This window comes from Artemia sp. Qi Xiang Cuo, chromosome 16, assembly GCF_049724085.1.
Source record: "Artemia sp. Qi Xiang Cuo chromosome 16, ASM4972408v1, whole genome shotgun sequence".
In the NCBI taxonomy this organism is placed as follows: Eukaryota; Metazoa; Arthropoda; class Branchiopoda; order Anostraca; family Artemiidae; genus Artemia; species Artemia sp. Qi Xiang Cuo.
Window position 1 is genome coordinate 22,771,881 of NC_142809.1, and position 17,725 is coordinate 22,789,605.

Sequence of the window (17,725 nt, forward strand, 5' to 3'; positions counted from 1 at the left end):
ATCAAACCTTTTCAATGGGAAACTCTGGATCATCCACCATACAGCCCTGATCTGGCGCCCAGCGACTACCATTTTTTCCTGCACTTGAAGAAGCACCTGGGTGGTCAGTGTCTTCAAGACGATAACGAACTCAAAACAGTTGTGATACAAATCAGGCGGCAGAATTTAATAAGGAGGGTATTGAAAAACTGGTGCCACGTTATGACAAGTTCCTCAATATTCACATAAATTAATTAGAAAAGTAGATTAAGGTACAGGCTTTCATGTAAAAATAAAATTATTGCAATATCTTTGCACGTCTTTTTTTAATTCCAAAACGGTACTTACTTAAAAAAATGCAAGCGTTCATTCTTATGGGCTTTATATACGTTTAGGGCCACGCCACCACATGATAGCACGGCTTCTAAAGTTATCGATTGTTTAAACCGATTCCCTATCGCACAATTTTCGCTCTTTAGCTTTTTAACCCCAATCTGGGTCAAATGGAGAGCAAAATGGAACAAATCAGCACTTTGCTGTGGCAGGATCCCTTTTGTTACTTATAAACAATGCTGGGACACTGAAATCCCATACAAATGATCCCTCTACCGATATTCCGTGACCACTGGTTTCATACGACCACTTCTGGTGTAAAAATAAAAACTACAAATAAGTTAACATATATCAATGAACAGCTTTCTCAGAAGAAAAAAAAATCATATTTTTCGCACATAAGAGCTTGGAATCTCCGATTTAAGTTTCTTGAACATGTTGAATTTGAAGGTGCATTTGTACATTTGAAGCTGCATTTGAAGGTGCAATTTTCTTCCTTTTAGTGGTATTTTTCCTATTTTCAAACATTATAGAAATTACGTACATTCTTTCTTATATTAACAAATGTTCATGGGCAACTTTAAACCTAACTAATTCGGCATATTTGACTTCACCACGGAAAGCAGATTTATTTTCTATGCATATAATGTTGCGCAAAACTCCCTCTTTTAGAGTTTCGATTAATATTGGCACAGATAACACTTTACTTACAGTTCTTCACCACAAGCTGTTGAATTAAGTCTCGGTAACCAAGCGCTAATCATTCCTTTCTACTTCTCATTGGTAGTTGAGCCGATGTTTTATTTGCCCCAGTAAATATTAATTGCCATAATAAAATACCAACTACTCGGAATAAAACAAGTTTTCAGTAAAGCGCAAATCACACTCGGACCGTTACACAGTTTAAGGGGTTTAATATCGCTCTTCACTTTCCTTTGAAAAATTTTACGTGAAAGATGTTTTTTTATGTCTTGAAAAAGCTCAACGCACATAACAAGTAATTCTAATACATTATCAATCGACTCATAGACATCTAACGCGCTAATCTTTTCTATGGGTGAAAAATATCATTTTCTATCATTCTTGCAAAAATCATTTATCACTGCTTCGGAGAATACAAAATGGTAAATATCTTCCATCTCTTCATTATCTTTCCTATTTCACGTCTGTTTCAAAAGTATTTAGCGATGCTGCACAATTTATTGGAAAAGCTTTTTTTTAAGCAGCAATTGTTTCCCCAAAATGTCTTCTAAGAGGGTGAATATTTTCTTATAAAAAAGTACAAAGGTACGCATAGCAGCCATATTATACCACTGTCCTAGATTTGCATACTTGATATAAATACAAGTTAATTAAATTTTTATCAAAGAATCAATTCCTTTTTTTATAGGCGAAATTCTTTTTATGTTTTTAGGCAATTTCGAACGACTTTACAAACAAGTTTGATATTGTATTCGATCCATACAACCAGGGGCGTCAATTCACGACAATTTAGAGGCGGGGGCAAAATGTACTTCTCAAATACATTCTTAGACCACACTGGCTATATATAACAAATGAAACTCAGAGAGGAAAGAAAATAACAAAATGAAAAATAAAATAAAAAAAGGTGAAAAAACGAGGATTTTGTCAGCCAGTGGCGAACCATGAAGAAGAAAAAATAATCAAATATTTTGATTTTCTTTGGTTTCTTTTCTTTCTTTTTTGTATAGCACTGAGGACGACTCGGCGGAGGTCCTTGTCGAAATATTTGCTTATTTCTTCTTCTTCATAGTTCGCCACTGGCTGACTAAATCCTCGTTTTTTCACCTTTTTTTATTTTATTTTTCATTTTGTTATTTTCTTTCCTCTCTGAGTTTCATTTGTCATATACTTCTCAAAAATTAGTGGTGGGCAATTTCGTTATTTTTTCGATTTGTTTAATGCAGATACCATAAAAAGGTTTCAATAATATATAAAAAAAATTATCAATATAGAAGAGGCAATAAATGAGGGAGAGGGGGGAATCACTCCATCCAATCCCCCGAATCGACGCCTATGAGCACAGATACAAATGTTTGCCGATATACGCTAAGTTCAAATGACAATCCTAAAACCGATCAATATGTGGTATTTTTAGAAACCACTATTTCTAATTCGTAGGTACTGCACAAAAACTTCAAACTTCACAAAAAAAAAACACACAACTGGTTTCACTTCATTCCTTGAGGTTGAGGTCCAAACATTGAATTAGCTTGTTTACTAGCAGCTCGACTTGGTGTGAAACCCAACATTTTTTGAATATTCTAGAAAACAAAGATTAATCATAGCACCTCTGGTAATAAGAAGCAATTTGAAATTTAATATTCAGCCCAATAAAAATAACCAAATCTGAAATTTCTGAAAAACACACTTGAATCATATGCGTCTCTCGTTTTATTTCTTGAAAAAAAAAAGAGAAAAACACTTGTAAATTCAGAGAACCTTTAGTACTTTAATAATTCTATTATTTTTCATTAAAAAATTTTCAATGTAAAACAAACACTATCATATTATTTACAATATCATAAATGACTTACAATCATCGAAATGATGGAAGACTTACTGAAAACCACTCAAGTAGAGCATACAAGCATGCAAATCAAGATAAGAGGCTGGCAACGTAGCGTTCGGTCTGCCAACACTGGAGGTGCGATGCTTGGATGGGCCGCAGGTTATCGTATGATCCAACTAAAGTATGGGTTTGAACTCTAGGTTGTTTGGTTGTCCGTATCGGACATTTTTTGGGAAACAGTTTTTTCTATTGTGCCCTTAAAAATGAGTGGCATTAATTTCGAGTCACGGTGTGCTATCAGGTTTTGTTTCAGACTTAGGCGCAGTGCAACGGAAACTTGCCAAGCTTCAGTAGGTCTAAAGAGATATTATTTTGTCAAGACCTCAGGTTTTTTGGTGGTCTGAGACATTTCCAGAAGGAAGAGAGTCAATTGAAGATGAAACCACGAAGCACCTTCGTCTTCAAGAACTAATGAAAATGTTGGCAGAATTCGGAATCATCCTCAAAAAGTTTGTCCCTCAAGGACAAACGGTCAATAAACCCTTTTACAGGGAGATTGATAAAAAATGTTGAAAATAAATTAGAGTCAAACCGAACATACAGAACAACCGGGCGTTTAATATGATAATGCTCCTTGCCACAACCAAATAAAAAATGTAAAGGATATAGACAATACAGCCATTAGTGAACATAACTGAAAATTTAAGACAGGGGACTAACTATAAAAGGTTTCTCGAGGAGATCCAGCTACGCTGCATGCATGCATGAACATAGTTTTAACTGTCAAGTTAGTCTTTTGAAAGGATTTGTGTCAGATTTCACTTGATCCTTACGTTAACCTCCTTGTATTTTGACACTATTTATGGTTAGCTTGAATATGATTTAATGCTTTCGTCTAGTAGCCAAATGAAATAAGCCCAGGATTCCTACGAAGCTAGATATTTGGATCCAGATGCATAATGTCTCTGATCCTAATCAAAAATTTGGAAAGTCTCAAAAAATGAAAGATTCCATGCCCTTGATTACGAACATATATTTTTAATATTCTGTATAAACGGTCACTATATTAACCGTGAAAACTGACTCTTGACATATATTAATTTTATTTATAACTCATTTTGATTTATTGATCTTAAAGCAGCGCTTGCTGTTTAATTTTTTGTGTTGCTATTTATTTGTTTTTGTTTTTGATCCTTATTTTGTGTTTTCTTTTTCCTGTGTCATGACATGCTCATGTTAGCTCCAGCTATTTTAGTGAATAACTATATTCTATTCTTCCATTCTAAAAAAACATAGCAACCAAAAAATGACCAGTTTTTACATAAAAGACATGTTTTATTTTCATGATAGAAGAAACTTTATTCAGTCTTTGACAGGTGACAAAGCTAACAGCAGTCTGATTGAAATCTTTACCAAATGTTAGTAATTTCTGTTGAGTAGCGCAAAAAGATACAAGCAAAAGATACATACGCCACAAATGGCATATTCAGGATAAAGTAAATAGCGTTATATGCAACGGGTGCAACATTAGGTTCCAAGCAGTTGGAGACAAGTGTGCTAAAGTGACTTTATGTGGTTGGAAAAAAAAACTGCTGGAGATTTCCGGTGCCAAATAAGCGGTACAGTCTTAATATTGAGATCCCCAAGAAATACACACATCAACCAATTCCTGTGCAAGTCATAATGTAAAAACAGCCACATTTGAGGCCGAAAATCCAGTTTTTGGTTCATATAATTGGAATCAGATGATCATCCTTTCGGACCGTAAAGGGTTTATTCTCTTTGTCCGTGATCACCCTTCACCACGATAACTTGTCACTCCTAAACTTTTTGAGTGTCCTGAGGTAATTTTAATTAACTTGAAACAAAAAAACTCTCTCGCTTGACTTTAGCTCCATTTTTAATTGGTTGCTTCTATTTCTTCCGCAAATAGAGTTTTCTGGTCAGATATTGCTTTTAGAAAGTGGCAATCTTAGTTCGACAAGATTAAACCTCAATAACCCTAAGCGAATCTCCTTTTCATTGGCAAATCCGCTGAGCTTAAAATGTAGAATTCACTGATAACTTAACTAGTTTTACTTGAAAGATATGATTACTAGAGGAATACAGATATTGATTTTGTTAGATCTGATGCCTGTCGCTATTACCCCCTTCCACCTCTCTGCCTCGTTTACTAGCGGTTATCATTCCCCTTTCTATGTCTACTAATTCTTCTACCACACAATCTTCTTCTACTACCAAGCAGATTCATGGACAATTTAGTGATCATCATTGTAAGAGCTAGAACGACACAAAAGTAACTTTTAATTCAATTTTGCATTAACTTTTGATAAAGATAGTTAACGGGCATCTTCAGTGAAGTAAATCTGATATCATTGTCATCATTGGTATTACTATCATATTGAAAACATTACTACAGTGAAACAAGAGATGGATGCAATTGAGATTTACGAAGATCCACTTATCTGGAATATGCCATTAACTGGTCAAAAACCTGGACCTCAATTCCAGCAAAATTTAATTATTTAAATTTAATTAACCTGGAACTCAATACGGGAGCATTCTGATTCAATTAACTTTTAATTAACTGATTTGATTAAATTTCAATTAGCCTGGAACTCAATCCGTCAGCATTCTGATCAACCATTGTTTCAGAGGTTGTTGAAAAACAATCTGAAAGTTAAATCTTTGGGAAACAGATCCAATTCTTTTGTTTGATACGTTAGTTTATGTGGCTTCCGTTTTCGTTCGTGCTTAATTTGTAGCGCTTAAGTAAGCCACTAGGCATGTGCGCTTTTTTTCAAGATTATACATATTCGTGTTTAAATAAAAATATTGTTTTTTTTAGGGAGGAGGGGGGGGCTGGTTGCCCTCCGATCACATTCGAATCTTAAAAAGGGAGCTAGAACTTCCGATTTTCAATCTAATGAGCATCCTCCACAGTTTTACGACCACTCCTTCCATAAAAACCTTTTGTGTGGCACCTTATGTACCTTACAACAGTTGCCCCCGGGCTGTGGGGTTTTTTTCAACCCTGGTGGCAGAGCTATTTGACCTTTGGGCTATTTTGAACAAACTGGCTATCACAAAATTTTGACCGGATACATTTCAGGAAAAAAGGGCGTGAAGGGGGCTAGATGACCTCCGATCACTTTTGACTCTTAAAGAGGGCACTAGAACTTCCACTTCCCAATCGAATGAGCCCCCTCCAAAGTTTATATGACCACCCCTTCCATATGAACTGCCTCTGGGGAAAAATAATAAAAGAACATTGAAGCATTTCCTCAGATCTAAAAGATCTTATGCTAAACAAGCTTTATCTATGCTTTATTAAAATTTGACATAGTTTTTTGCTTTGTTATCTTACTATACTTGAAAAAATTTTTGTCACTTGTCTAGCTTCTTAATGATCCAAAATCTCAATTGTCTAGCTTTTTAATCCTTCCAATTTGGCCTTTTGTTTTATTATGATCTCCACGTTGTTTGTTTTGTCCTTTTATCCTTTTTTTCTGGTCTAAATCGTTCCCTTTTTGCTCAGAAAATGTAAACCTGATTTTTTTAGTCTTTTCCGATATTGCTGAAGAAGAGAAGCAGTTGTCTTCTCTCGTTTTTTTCTCTTTTTTTTTAAACCAAATAAGCTGGGAAATTGAGGCAAACACACAAACTGGGAAAGTTTTCACTCAGCTAGGGCAAAGTATCATTGAACATGAATAAAAAATTACGCTCCATGAATTTCATTTATATTTTTAAATAAGTAATTTATTATCTCACCTTAAATATTTTTTAATCTCACTTTCCTAATCTACATCTTTTCTTTAGTCTTTTATCTTAATCCTTTTGGTTATTTAATCTCACCCTTTTTACATTCAGCCAGCTTAAAAACCCCGAGTAATTGAAGTTTAAAACTAAATTTCAGTCAAGTAAATTTAAATCTAACTCTTTTTCTTGGTACACCCTTTCTGTCAAAGCATACACTTTAGTTTCAACAAAAAGTCAAAAAAATAAAACGAAAAATAATTCTAACAGTTAAAACCAAAATTTACCAAATACAAAAATTTCAAATTTTTTATAACCTGTAGAGGGCCTGAATGCTTAGTTACTAACCTGTCTAATTGACATTGTACATAATATATACAAAAATATGAAGCTGCAATCATAGTAATTTTCTCCAGGTAAGCCTCTATGAGAAAGTCCTTGAATCCAGGAAATCGGCAAAAATGGTAATTTTGCTACAACTTTTCCTTCAAATCTGAAAAAAAAATCTAATTAAATAGAGCAAAGTAAGATTTAAGTCTTCTAAAAGAAATTTTCCAATTTAATCATTTCCTTCCAGTGTTGTCAATTTTGAGACTTGAATCATAAATGAGTTCCTAGATTACATAATAGTAGAAACGGAATAAAATCAGGAAACTTTTCAGCCCCAGTATGATTTAAAAACCTAGTTCGTAGGCTCATTCTTGAGCACTGTGTCCATTGATCTTGATGCAGAGATCAAAAAGTTCGTGGTAAAGAACAGTAGGTAAAGAGCAGTCTGAGCCCCTTGGTAACCGAAATTATAAAAAGGTGAAAGTTAAAGCCAGTGCGTAAAAAAAAAACATTCTTTCTAAAAAATTAAATTACGCCAATTTACGTCAATTACGCCAATTTAAATTACGCAATTTATTAGTTTATGTAATGATAAAAAATATTTCCGTGGATGACCCCCTCCCCTCTGCAACAGAATCCTAGCTTAGCAGACATACTTTTCTAGGCAAAAAAATACACAACATGATTTTTTCCATGCTTATATGCCACAGAAAGTTAATTTTTACTTATGTAATTTTTAACAATTCCTCAAAAAGGGGTTCGAGTCCTGGTGTCACGGGTTATTTGGTTTGGAACGGGGGTCAATGGTGTGACCCTGTAAGCTCAGCCAGAGTCGACCGAGCTCTAAGTGGGTACCTGGAAAAATCTGGGGGAAAAACACGAGAAGTGTCAGATGATTTGCCCCCAATCACGCATCGGACTCCCGGCCGAAGGCAAGAATCAGGAGATCGGTACCTGCGCAACGCAGACCATTTGTCAGCATGCGTTTTTTTTTTAAGTGAGATTTTATGCCTAATATGTCGAAATTTTACCCGAGAGCATTCTAAACTGATTTTGGGGAAAGGAATATCTCCCTATCTACTTTTATGACAAGGCCTGAGCAGGACTGTCGGCCTTAGTGACTAAACATCATTTCTAGCGGTTTGGTCTTTCCCTAGGGGTTTTAGCACTGTTAATTTCGATGTTCTTAGTTTATAAATTCTATCTTTGCAGACATAAAGATCAAAGAATTTGCAATTAAAATAACTTCAAGAGGGAATTATTGTAATTTTTGTCACAAATATTTTGAAAAGTTGGTAATCAATCTGGTATTGACAAGAAAACTGATTGATGACGATGGGTTTGATTCCTGAGCGCCTACCAAAGCTAATTATGGGTTCTGAAAAAAAAATGAAGACAATGATTGATTCTTGAGTAGCTAACAAATGTGTGTTTGGTTTTGACAAAAAAAAGAAAAAAAAGAAAGAAAACGGCTTTGATTCCTGAAGCTGTTTTTGGCTTTGACAAAACAAAAACATTTGAAGGCAACTGCTTTGATTTCTGACACGTAACAAAGCTCTTTTTTAGCCTACATACTCGTCTATTTCATGTTTTCTTATTAGTAGTATTAGTTATTAGCAGTAAAAGATAAACAATTAAGTTAAAAAAAAGTAAAATAAGTAAGGAGTGAAACAACTTACATTGAATTAAAAACCCCAAGTAAGGCAGTAAATGTGAAACCAATGGCCAACATCGACTTCATCTTCACAAGCTGCAAATCTCTACTGTTAGCTTTCAGTTTCTCTTCGTCCCTCTCCAGTCTCTTCTTATGTCCTTTATCTAATAGCTCACTTCCTTCCCTTTTCTTCTCTACTGAAAGAGTATTCATAAAATAGTATATTTATTTTCCTTTTTGATTCTCTTCTTAGACTCTTAAATTTCCTTTTCAGCCTCCATTTCCTTTTCAATCTATTCAAAGCCTCCCTTTTTACACCCGCCCACGAAGTTCCCATTTCCTTTAAATCTTTCTTTATGACGTCCTCCCACCCCAGACGGGGACGACCTGCTTTCCGTTTAGCCCTAGATGGTTGGCCGAAAAGAGCAATCTTCGGCAATCTGTCATCCTTCATCCGTACAACATGCCCTTACCACCTCAACCTTTCTTTCATTATAGACCTAGAAAGCAGTATTGAACCACATTTTTCGTATAGCCTATTGTTTGAAATACGGTCAGTCAGCCGGGTACCCAGAACAATCCTTAAGCAATTTATTTGGAAAACATCTAGCAAATCTTCATCCGCTTTTCGGAGCGTCCATGGTTCAGAGCCATATTTGACCACTGTCATCACTGTAGCATCTAATATTCTAATCTTGGTTTGCAGACTTATCTTCATATTCCTCCAGACTTTTTTTAACTGTGAAAAAACACCCTGAGCCTTGGCTATTCTATTTTTAACATCTTCACTGTTCCCACCATCTTTACTAATAATACTACCAAGGTAAGTGAAGCTGCCCACCTGATCAATCTTTTCACTACCCAATGTCACCTTTTCATCTTCACTTATTCCTAGTCTTAGTGACTTAGTCTTCCTAACATTAATTTTCAAACCAATACTAGCATCTTGAACTCGCAAAACCTCTAAAACTTCATTCACTTTGCTCACACTTTCATCTAGGATGCTTAAATCATCAGCATAATCCAAGTCCAGGAGACTTTTTCCTCCCCATTTGATTCCGTGGTCTCCCATTGCCTTTCCTGTGCTCCTTAAAACAAAGTCCATCAAAATAATCCATATAAAGGGGGATAGAACACAACCTGCTTAACTCCTGATTTAATGCAAAACCAGCTGCTAACCTCATTTCCTACCTTAACCGCAGCAGTGTTATTCTCGTACATAGCACTAATCACTTTAATGTATTTGTCTGGTATACCATACAAGAATAAAACCTTTACTAAAGCTCTTCTATCAACAGAATCGAACGCTTGCTCAAAATCTATAAAATTGAGGACCAAAGGTGTTTGAAGACTTAGGCACTTCTCAATTATTAGCCTAAGAGTAAAAATTAGGTCAACACATCCTCTACCTTTTCTAAAACCGCACTGCTCTTCTCTTAAAACTTTGTCTACGGCATCTCTCAGTCTAAAAAGTATCATATTACTAAGCAATTTGCTACCTACAGAGACCAGACTAATGCGTCGATAATTACCACACTCACTTTTATCACCTTTCTTATAAAGTGGCTTAATTAAGGTTTTCCTAAAATCGTTAGGTACTTCCCCTTTTTTCAAAAATCATATTCATAACCTTTAATAACTTATTTCTAACCTCCGAACCACCATATTTAAGAAACTCATTTACCACCCTATTAGCACCTGGAGCCGTTTTATTCTTTAATCCTTTTAGTACTGTTGCTAATTCCTCCTCACAAAACAAATCTTCCTTCACATCCAAGGTATCACAAACTTTTTTATTTTCCTCTATATTTTTTCCTGCAACTCTATCTCGGTTAAGCAATTTCTCAAAATTTTCGGCCCATCTCGCTTTAGCTTTATCCTTATCGCTAATTGCCACCCCATTCCTATCTTTAACTGGGACAATTCCGGAGTGACTATTACCTCTCAATTTGTTAACGTGCCAGTACAATATTTTACTATTATGCCGCCCAGCTGCATCTTCTAAATCCTCGGCAATTTTATCCATGGCCTCCACTTCACACCTCCTTAATTCATATTTCAATGCTTTCTCCACTTTCTTTACATTTCTATTGTTTTCAATGTGATCTATCACTCAGATAATTTTTGTACAAGTCCTTTCTCCTTTCTATTAAACATAAAGCATTTTCACTAATATTCTTAGCTGCAGTTCCAGCTTTCTTCCCTAACACACCTTCAGCAACTTCACAAATTATTTTTCTAAAATTATTCCAACCATCTTCCACATTATCAAATTTTAAACTCTCAAGTTTAGTTTTCAACTGTTCCTGGAAAGTTTCTCTCAAATTCTCATCCTGGAGTCTACTAACATCATAACTTCCCGGGAGGTAATTACCCTTCCGATATTACAGCTTTAAATGGTACTTGTGCATTATACCCACTCTTTTATATACTGCTAGTTTGGTTAATGCTAATGAAATAAAATAAAATAGGCTGAATATAGAATAGTTTAGGAACAAATTTAGGCTATATATTTGCACATTGGGGGGGGGGGGGTTAAAAAAACAGATAAAAAAGACAGATACCCGATTATAATGGTTTATTAACAATATTAAAATGATTACATGTTACAATTATGCGCCCAGAACGCTATTATGTCTTCGAGATTTTCTGTCGCACAGAGAAAACGCACACTTCACGGAGATAGCTATTCCAATCGACTACCGTATGTCGGCTAATTCCAAGTTCTTCTTCACAAATGGCAATATTCGACCATTCTTTGGTCCAGAAATACATGAAACGAACTGCAGTAAGAAATGGTATTCTACTTTTAGCAAAATAATTTCTTAGACCACACTGCTTTTCCATTTACAAAAAATTAAACAAGAAAAACGGGTTTTAACTTCTAAAAAGCAGTGAATACAACACATTTCATTAAACAGAAATACTCCGAATATTTCGGCCCCACATCCGGGAGCCTTTCTCAACGGTAAAAAATTTTTTTTTACATAAACATAAAAAACATACTAAACAAAACGGCAGTGTATGGCAGTGAATACGGCAGTGAATGGAGTTTGTTTATTTAATAAGTGAGTTTTCTTTTCCTATTTATTTATATTTTTTTTTGTTTTGTTTAGTATGTTTTTTTATGTTTATGTAAGAATTTTTTTTTTCCGTTGAGAAAGGCTCCCGGATGTGGGGCCGAAATATTCGGAGTATTTGTGTTTAATTAAATGTGTTGTATTCACTTTTAGCAAACCACGTATTGACACGCAAACCGACCATTGTCTTATATTGCAATTTACAACACCTCCAAAATGGATTAAATTTCTTCTCATTCAAGTAAAAAGTCATGGTGTGTCCATTTTTACACTCTTTTGTCTTCGGCAATAACCCCTTATTCTTAAAAAATTCAACTGCCTCTTTTTCTGTCTTTGGTAAAGTCCAAATTATACTCTAACAACTGTTTTATGATCGGTTATCTCTCCTGCATATCTCTCCCGTAACTGCTGCGTCTCATTGGACATATATATAAAAAAGTGGGTATAATGCACAAGCACCGAATAGCTAGACTGAAACTACACTACCTCATTGGAACGTGATTGAATATATCCTACGTTTAGAATATACGTTGTTGATCAGGATCGTTTTGAGTTTTAAGAATAGCCAGTACACAGCGTAGAATAATAAAAAAAAAGCGTCTTTTAGGGGAGATACGCCATCGAAGAGCCAATTAAGACACCAAAAATGGTTTAAGTACAAATGTTCACATAAGATAAACCCTTTAATGCGTTTTAGCATATTTGAGCTAAGGTATTGCAGTTACACCCTTTTGACAACATGCATGCACATAACGTGTTTTTATTTAGTTTAATATTCCCCTCAACCCTCTCCACTAGCCTTTCTGGAGACCCAGGATCAAACATGCCGCCCTTTCCCGATAACAAAATATATCAGGACAACAAGTTTTTGTTATCCCAATAGCAAAACTTCAGGAGACAGGATAGCAAAGAACAAGAAGAACAGTTTGGCCTGACAGGCATGATGGTGGAATTAGTAAAAAAAAATGTGATGCTAAACTGATTAAAATACATGATGAGCAAAACACGGAGTTGGCAAAAACAAAGATAAGGAAAACATTTGTTGGAGCCAAAACCTGCGGAGCAAACTTTTTTTTCCCAATTTCATGTTTGGCTTATCATGTATGTTAATCTGTTTAGCATCACAATTTTCGACTAATTCCACCTTCACGCCAGTCGCAGACCTGTCATGGTAATAAGAATAGACCAAGGGACATTAACGAGAACAAGTAATTTTGGAATAAAAATGTGCTTTTATAGATTCTAAGCGCGAAAACTTCTTTAAGGTGACCTGCATTAAATTTTCAGGTCATGAAGATAACACAATTAACATGTCAGGACCAAGGGTACCTCAATTAAGACAAAAGATTAAGGAAACATATTGAGTCGTATTGATTCGTAACGTCCTTTTTTAAACAACAAAACAAAACTATTTATTAATAAATGGCCTTGCCATGCATGTATTTAAGCAAACAAGCAATTATCCCTAACTATAGCAAAATAGTAAAAGATTTTGAATAAAATGGTGGATTGAGATACGCGTATATTCAAGGTTGTTTACAACATGGGAGTCGGGATCGCTTCAGCCATGTAGAAGGCAAAAAAGTATACTGATTTTCAGTTCATATGAATAATGATGTCCCTCTCTGACCACCCAAAATTCTACTAGTAAAATTATTATTACCAATTTAACTTTCTTCGAATTTTGTCAAATAGTCAAATTACAATCCTACATTTTTATTGTTAATTGAAAAAAAACTGGAAAAAAACAGCTCTTTATTAGGTTGTAGCTACTGCTATAACCATAGCAAAGTAAAGTAACAATTTCTTTGGAAAAAAAAGTTGTCACAATATAAGACCATTTTCTATCAAAAATCATATCGATCCTCCATTTAGATTTGGGCCGCAAGGAAGCCTCTCAGCTTGAAGTATCTAATACAGATTGTTCAATAAATTGTATGGGCTGAATATATATACTCATTCTCAGTTTTTGAAGGTAGATCAGGGTCTATGGCCTCTAAAAAGAAATATACTGGTTTCAATGATACAATTTGGTTCAATTACAGAGAGATAGTTTACTTAAGGTAACATATGAAGAGTGATTTGGTAGTGGGCAGAATTAATGACAGACTTACTTCTTAATCTTTTTTCACATGCTGACCAATGGTCGGCATTGCGCATGTATTAGTTTCCTGATTCAATGCCTTCGACCGGGAGTGCAATGCGTGACTGGGGGCAAATCATCCGACGCTTCCCGTGTTTTTCCCCTAAATTTCTCCAGGTACCCATTCAGAGCTGGGTTGACGCTGGCTGAGCTTACTGAGTCACAACATCCATCCCCGTGACAAACCAAATAACCAGCGATAGCAGGACTCAAACCCCTGAACTCAGGATTCCAAATTTCGAGCGCTAACCACTCGGCTACGATAATTAATCACGGAGGACCACCTTATTTATGTAAATTTGGCAAACGGTGTATTCTAGGGCACATTACCCTTTTTTACTGTCTTGATCAAACGTTTTGCCTGTTATTATATATTTTCACTTCATTTTAATTATAAATAGTTTGCTGCAGAAATATAATTTTTCTGGATTTTATAGACTATTTCTGGAATCTATGAAAATAACTTAAGGGAATAAACGATAGTATTTTGATGCATTTCTGCACAGCAAAATTATAGCCTACAGCAGTATGTTGTGCATTTACATCTTCAGAAAAAATAATCGTAATTTTGACATGTTGTTGAGGTTGCTTTGCCCTTGTGTTATACAAACGTCTCTCGTGAAACAGAGATGCAAACAGTGACGCGGCTTGGAAGTCGGGGGCAAAATGGGCACACTAGTCGACAAAAAAATCAACGAACCCCATAATTTAGTTATGTAAACACCATTTCAATTCCAAGATTTAGATAAGTAGAATTTATGTAGTAAAATATGCATAAATTAAACTCACAAAAATTCTTGTAAAGTTAAACTACATAGCTGGAGATTAAAGGACTTACACTTTTTGCTTTGCTTTTCAACTTCGGTTTTTAATCTCTGATACTTCTCTGTCCTGTAGACCAAAAGCCATGTCAAGCCTGTAAACAAAATCATTCTTGTAATTGTAACTTCAGTCTAAGATATTAGTAAACATAATTCACAACCCTGAAATGCACTGTCAATCAAAGTTAAAAGCTATACTACAAAATGTGTTAGGATTCTGCAAGGTAATATTGATGTCTCCACAGGTCCCAGTACGTCCAACTTTTAGGAGATAGGGGGATTCTACCACCAAATTATCATTTATACATTGGCATTTCCTGATTTATCTGGGGGTTCTTTTGGATTTCTGAAATCTAATCTAAAAATACGGTTTTTCTATGTTTGCCTTTCTCCCTCCTTCTAGTGGGATTTCTAGGGGTACTCACGACACCATCTTCCTTTTGGGGATATTAAACGTGAAGCTACAGGACTCTAATCTGCAGACTAGATAGACCTACTGAAATCGAGATTTTAAAAATGACTTAATATTGTTTTCCCCCATATTTTATAACTAACTGTCTGACAACAATAATGCTAACCAAGAATGCCATTTTGAGGATGAGCGAGGTGCATTCCCTGGTGATTCATAACTGGCAGAAAAACGTTGGGAAAAAGTTGCTTACAAAATGCGATCATTGCATCCCATTTACATACAACTCTCCCTCCGTGCAAAAAGTGGGGTAGCAAAGTAGCAATGCTACTTGGCAGTTTTCAAATTTGTTGGCAGATTTTTTCTGAAAATACCATTTTTACATATAAAGATAATTTTTGCTCAAAGAAAAAGCTGTCAAACCACAAGTTGTGCTCTGTCGCGCAAAAAGTGGGGTAGCACAGAAGCAATGCTACTTGGCAGTTTTCATGGCCTAGCAAAATTTGTTGGCAGATTTTGTCTGAAAATACCAGTGCTTCCACTATCCCTGAATTTTTGGAGATTTCCCCAAATATCTGTAAGGGGTATTTCACGATAAATTTGGAGATATTTTCATTATCGAGCTATAAATTAGATGAACATACCACCCGAAACCTTTTTTTCATACTCTTTCAAAATATAACCGTCGTTTTACTCAGAAACTAGAGCCCTTTAAGATGATACTTTTTTTTCTCTTACTTTCTACAATTTAGTTTGAGTCTTATTTCTTTTACCCTAGGTTTTGGGCATGATATATTAACCTAAACACATAATAATTGAATGCGTGATAGATAAAAGGTTACTTATGTATTATACCGACAATACTGAAGTTTACGCTGCGTAAAACTCGAGAATAAACCGATTTTATGTGTCTGTATTAAGAAACATTTAGCTTACGCTCAGTGGAAAATAAGTGACGGGTGACAGAAAACACTGGAACAATATAATTTGGGCTATATATTTCCACATTAATTAGGGGTGGGGGTTATGCTAGTTTAGGTTAAGTTAGATTACCCACCCCCTTAATGTGCAAATATATAGCCCAAATTTGTTTCTAAAATATTATATTTTTATCATGGTATTTTTCATGAGGATTAACCTAACTTCCTTTCTTAAGTGTTGGCGGTATAATACATAAGTTCTGACTAAAGGAATCGATCTTTTTGCCAGGTATCTTCACCATTTAAAAATGTGTTGGATTTTGCTTCATTTGGTATGTAAAATTTCAGTACTTTGCTTTTTCCCTTGAGAATTTTATTTTGCATATAACCTTTTATCTTCAAATGTATTCCCCTCCTCCTCCCCTCATCATTGCTATTATTATGCCCTCCTCCTGCAATATCTTTGGCGGTCAGTCTGGGAAAGCTGTTAAGTAAGTGAATGAAATTTTACGGAACATATGTTCTGCTTCAATTAGGGGATTGGAAATTTTTTTAAATACCCAGGACTAGACTAGTACCTAGACTAATCCTGAAATAAAAACAATAGAATTCTAAAAAGAATATGGTAGAATCGGATTTGTCATTCAAAACTTTTCTTAAATATAATCTTCTACCAAAAAAATTGTAGCCCCTCCCTTCTGCCCCTCTTAATGAGACGAAATTGAGCTATAGATTATATTCAAATTCAGGGAATAGTGGATTAAAACGGAAATCACCCCAAACATGATTCATAAAAATTTTTATATTATAGCTGAAAGTAAAAATTCGGTTATTATTTCCAGATTCTTTCCTTGTAAAGTTTTATATTATTTTCAGAATTACTTTTTTTTTACAAACGGTTGGTCTTTATTTCTTACACTGCTACCTGATATCTGTGTTTTAAGATTGATCAAACAGCTCGTGGTAATGAACTGTAAGTAACTCGACCCAACAGGAACCAAAACTCTAAAAAAGAGCAACTACAAAACAAAAAAGAGCTGTTTTGGTTTTTAATATTCTTCTTTTTACCAGACGATGTATCTCTTCTGAAATCTCTTCTCCCGAGATGAATGTATCTCTTCTCTGCTGCAAGAAGAGATGTATCACTTCTCACGCTGGTGCTTTTTAAAACTTGTTCAAACTAAAAGCTCATCGAGTTTCAATGTCGCTATGTGAAGATTTACTTTTAAATCGTTGTTTATCCTCCGTCCTTGTGGACAAATCTTTACTTACTCCACTTCCATTCAACTGAAAGTGAATATTTGTCCAAATCTCGCACAAATACCAAAATTCTCTCAAAACTGCTTATTCTTCAGTTGAAAGAATCTTCAAAGGGCTGGTAGCTATCAAAGTATACATACAGTTAAAGCAGGTAATGGGACTGTCAGCATAATGCATGTGACTGCCAGGCTGCCAATCAATATTGTTCTCCCAGACTCTCAAATGGTGCTTTTTATAGTTATAGTATAGTGATCAATGAGTATCAAGCATGCAGTTGGGTATGCATTATTTCTATAATACCAATAGCATTGGAGTGTACAACTCCATCCATAAAGTAACAGCAGTAAGCTATATACAGTATACTTCAGATTTTCAATACCATATTCCACAAGCAGTATTAAAGTAAATATGATATACTTTTGATAAAATGGTACATATGAAATTATGGAGTATGATATTTATGGCTAGTATATGACTTGCCACTGAATATATTACATTGTTAATTGT

The 17,725-nt window shown here is 35.0% G+C and overlaps 1 protein-coding gene across 1 annotated transcript in view; it reads right to left on the reverse strand.

Moving 5' to 3' along the window:
* Positions 1 to 2,217: 2,217 nt before the first annotated feature.
* LOC148942684 (calcium load-activated calcium channel) overlaps positions 2,218 to 17,725 on the reverse strand; it is a 54,853-nt gene continuing 39,345 nt past the window's right edge. The window contains exons 3-6 of the mRNA XM_089102082.1: positions 14,647 to 14,724; positions 8,611 to 8,782; positions 6,950 to 7,094; positions 2,218 to 2,597 (exon numbers count right to left, since the gene is read on the reverse strand). Coding sequence (XP_088958208.1) covers positions 2,505 to 2,597; positions 6,950 to 7,094; positions 8,611 to 8,782; positions 14,647 to 14,724 — 488 coding nt within the window. The 3' untranslated portion in view covers positions 2,218 to 2,504. The remainder of the gene's footprint in view (positions 2,598 to 6,949; positions 7,095 to 8,610; positions 8,783 to 14,646; positions 14,725 to 17,725) is intronic.